General features: G+C 41.2%; 1 protein-coding gene across 1 annotated transcript; it reads right to left on the bottom strand.

Annotated features, from left to right (window-relative positions):
* Positions 1 to 947: 947 nt before the first annotated feature.
* On the bottom strand, positions 948 to 2,021 carry LOC140005188 (uncharacterized). Its single transcript, XM_072045681.1, has one exon. The coding sequence runs from the start codon at positions 2,019 to 2,021 to the stop codon at positions 948 to 950; it is 1,074 nt and encodes a 357-aa protein (XP_071901782.1).
* Between the last annotated feature and the right edge of the window lie 2,139 nt (positions 2,022 to 4,160).

Here is a 4,160-nt window from a genome sequence, read left to right as displayed (position 1 = left end):
GGATTCCGATTGTTTGATGGGCACAGGCTCAGGCTGCACTCCGCTACTAATGAGCTCGTTGATCAACTTCTTTTGGGCGGCCATCTCAGATGCCATTTCCCCAAATTTGGTGAGTAATTTAGTCAACTGAACCCCGGGACTTGTGGCTTCCGGCTGGGTAGTTGCAGCGATCTTATCAGACGATTCTGGCTGAGTACTCATATCTACACGATTCCTTTGGGCTTTACTTCGGGATCGCGTAATAATGGGGCTTTTTCGAGAAGTTATTTTGAAACTTTACCTGAGGATGCAAAAGACATCTTTAGATAAACCAATCGTTACTAGATTTCTGCAACTTATTCAAAAGAAAAAAAAAAGAAAAAGACATGAGTTAGTAATTGTTCAAACAATTCAGATGCATGTCCTGTGGGGGGACCCTTTTTGTGCTAAGGGTAGGCCTAGCATGATGCAAGCCTTCGGGGTAAAATCCCATTTCCAAACCTGTAAGTGAATTTAGAACTTTGAAATGGAAAGCTTTTCATAAAATGTGGAAGAGTTCAATCTTTCTTTACAACCTCGTCAATGGTCTTAGTAACCATGTTTACAAAATCCCTATGTCTCAAGAGTCTTGTACTTTGTGACTCTCTAGAGCTCCATAAACTGAGCTTACGAGCTCCTTCCCTAATCCTATCAAGGGCGTCTATGGCTTCCTCTAGTTTCTCATTCTTCTTCTTCTCCCTCCTCAACTGCACTTGGGTATCTTCTAAAACTCTATTGGCCATTATAAGCTGGGCTTGAGATTCCTTTAATTCTTTCCTTAGCTTCCCCATTTGTTCTTCGGGACTGGCTGATGCTGATTGTTGCCTTGCCCAATCATGTTCCACCATTTGTTTGATCCATTCATTGTACCCAGGCATAACTGCAGGTGCCATCTTGTTTACCAATTCCAACTGCAAATTCTCAAGACCTTACAAATTTCCCCAAGCCTCTAATACCATACTTCGACTCTCGGTCACCGTACCCAATCTGAGATCTTCAACCCCTTGTACCATAGGAATGCTTTGCGGGTATCCAAACTGTCTCATAACCCTTTGTGGAATATAGGCGACTAGACCATTAACTCCAGCTAGAGGGATGAAGTCATGTTGAGTGGTCCTAAAAGCTAGGTCTCTAACTCTGGTCCAATCTAGAACCCACTGCACTTTTTCTGGTGTCAAATTGTTGAACTCCTCAATAAACTGGCTTGACGACATCACGCTGTAGTAGCGGCTGACTCTCTCTCGATGTGAATCAATCCAATTCTCAACTAAGAGACAAGAACCCAAAGGGTTAAGTGATCTCTTCGCCAAATGTTCCATGATCCACATTTGAAATATTAAATTTGAAGTATAGAAAAAACCCCATTTCCTTTGGCAATTGGTAAGGGCTGAGAAGATGTCCGCTATGACAATGGGTATCAAAGTTGGTGTCGCTCCACGAATTCCTAAAAAAAGACTTTGAATCATGTTGATTGTTGCAAATGTCACCTTTCCATGCCTTTGAGGGAATAGCAATAAGTTGATCAAAACCAAACCAAAAGCTTGAACACGCTTCTCTTCCCATTGCCCCCTTGTTATAAAGAAATCGATCTGATGGCGCTCAAAAGACTTTCCCCCAAACCGGTCATATAAAAACCTCAGTGGACAAGATCTAGCGTCGGGGTGTTGGTCTAAGCTATTGTTCCTCAATCCCAAAAATCTGCAAAACTGCTCTCTCGTTCCTCTGCTCGGGTATATCATATGACTGCCTTTTCCTGGTACTTGCAACAATCCCTCTAACTTTTCTATGGTTGGGGTGAGTTCGCACATTCCAAACCTGAAAACTGAGGCATCCGAATCCCAATAATTGATTAATGCTTGGATAGCAGACACGTTGGGTATTATGTCGACAAGGCTTGGTAGATGCCCCACATATTGGAATAGCCCTCCAATCTCATAAGACAGGTTATTCTTCCACTGATTCAGCTCTCGGGGGACTTGGTTGAGCATTCGACACTGCATCATCTGGATAGGGAATTCACTTAGATACCGTTACCTTGGGATTTTACCCCTTAGGTTCATTTACAAAAAGAGTAAACGTGCAGATCCCAAACATAGGGTTAAGTACCCATGGGATTATAGGATTGGCTCATCCCTAATATGGAAATGCCTAAATGGCGTTCCTTCTAAGGTTTAATGCATGATGCCATTTATTAAAGCGATGTAAATATGTAACAAATATGGCCTAAAGGACATAAATAATGCATCGGGGGGAAAAGGTCTAAAAATGAAATGTACTTATTGAAAATTAAGTGTAATAACTGAAATTTAAACATGTGAGTTATCTAGCGGGTAAGTCACTAAAAGAGTGCCAAAGAGGCCTCTTATTGCTAAGGCACATGAATGCAAGCAAAAAAACAACGAAATGGTTAGTGCAATTGATAGTACACATAACATATTGGGAGCAATTAAGAAAAGAAATACACTAAAAGCATGTAAAAGGGGTGGAACCCCTTCCCTCGTGCCTAATGTGCTTAAAAAAGGGTGAGGCTGACTCTAACCTAGGAAAACTCTAACATGGATGCATGAGGCTGGGGCTCACTAATGCAACTAGACTCGATAAGGTTTAAAAATGTCCCCAAGCCTTCAGACCTAAGGAAATGGGTCATCAATCCCAAGACCCTCGGTCGGTGGCTCGAGCGATCCCCTAGGTACTGCTATAGGCGCAGAGAACACCATCCACATACCTAGAGAAACCATTCCTAGTCCTACAAGGCGGTGTGGGAAAGAGCCCACGAAAATAAAATAAAATGGGATAACAGTAAATAAACGTGCACGTATGAAGTGTTCCCTATTTTGAGGGAAAGGGTTGAGACCCAACGCGAGGCTCTAAAGGTGACACACCCCCCCCAAATGCAATGCAAAGTGCGAGATAAAACAAGTAAAACATACATCCAAGCAACCAATCATACATACGTGAGTGAGGGAGTAGTTTGATACGCGCGTGAGGCAAAAGGTTCTAAAATGGAAAATGCAACCCTAATATCCAAATGCTACGCATAACAAGGGTAGAAAACGGAAAAGAATGGCTAAATCAAATGCTTGGACCCACTTAGGAGGTCCCCAGTGGAGTCGCCAAGCTGTCGCGCCCCACTTTTTGAGGTGTGAAAGTAGTGTGTAGGATATATATGTGAACGTGTGTGAAAGTGAAAATAAAAGACCGTAGGATTGTGAAATGCGATGGTTTGGCCAAACAAAGGGTTTTAGATAGAAAAGGAGTCGCCACTTGGTATAGAGTTAGGGTGTACCAAGTCACCCAAAAAGTGATTTTGTTTTTGGAAAGAAAAGTAAACAAACCCTTTTTAAAGAATTTTTTAGGTCTACGTAACCAAAGAAAGGGATCGGGGGTCACATTTGATAAGGGAGAAGGCAAAGGCAAAGCCTAAGGCACTCCCTTACCCTAGCCAAAGCTAGTTGCGTGACTTAGCCCTTCTTTTACTAATTCTTCTACCCAAAGTATGTGTTGCATGTTGGATATGACTAATGGATGCGAAAAAAAAAGAAAAATGCAATCCTAAATCTAAAATGTCTCTTATGAGGCTTTTTGGTCCCAACCACATGAGTTGTGATGGCCAATAAGGAAACTCTCATAGAGGTCACGGGTAATGCAAATGAAGACCCAAATATGAGTGCAACTGTGAAAATGTAAGAAGAATGCAAAATAAAATAAAAATACAAATACAAATGTAAGTGCAAGTGTGCAAATGTAAGAAAAGTGCATGTGTGTCAATTGAGCAAATAAAGGTGTTTGTGTGCAAGTGGATGAAAATATGGTATAATAGTAATAAATGCATATAAGTGCAACTGGGTGCAATTTGTGAGGTAGAAAATAAATAAGTGATAGGGAAAGAAAAATGTGCAAACATGGCATGTGGATTGAGAAAAAATATAAGTAGTAAAAGAATGTGGATAAAGAAGGTGAGGAAGTGATATGATAAAAATGAGAGTGTATGAACCTAGAGGAATGCATCAAGTCGGGTACGGGAATGACTCCTAACTTTGTGATTTTAATTTTCCCTTTGATAGAGGGAATACAAGCGTGCTAAGGCTTAGAAAAACCACACTCGTCTATATCCCATATTTAAGGGGTAACTCTCAAGCAAA

Source organism: Coffea arabica, chromosome 1c (genome assembly GCF_036785885.1).
Source record: "Coffea arabica cultivar ET-39 chromosome 1c, Coffea Arabica ET-39 HiFi, whole genome shotgun sequence".
NCBI classification, from domain to species: Eukaryota; Viridiplantae; Streptophyta; class Magnoliopsida; order Gentianales; family Rubiaceae; genus Coffea; species Coffea arabica.
Note: the sequence above shows the minus strand (reverse complement) of the source record. Positions and strands in the feature narration are given on the sequence as shown.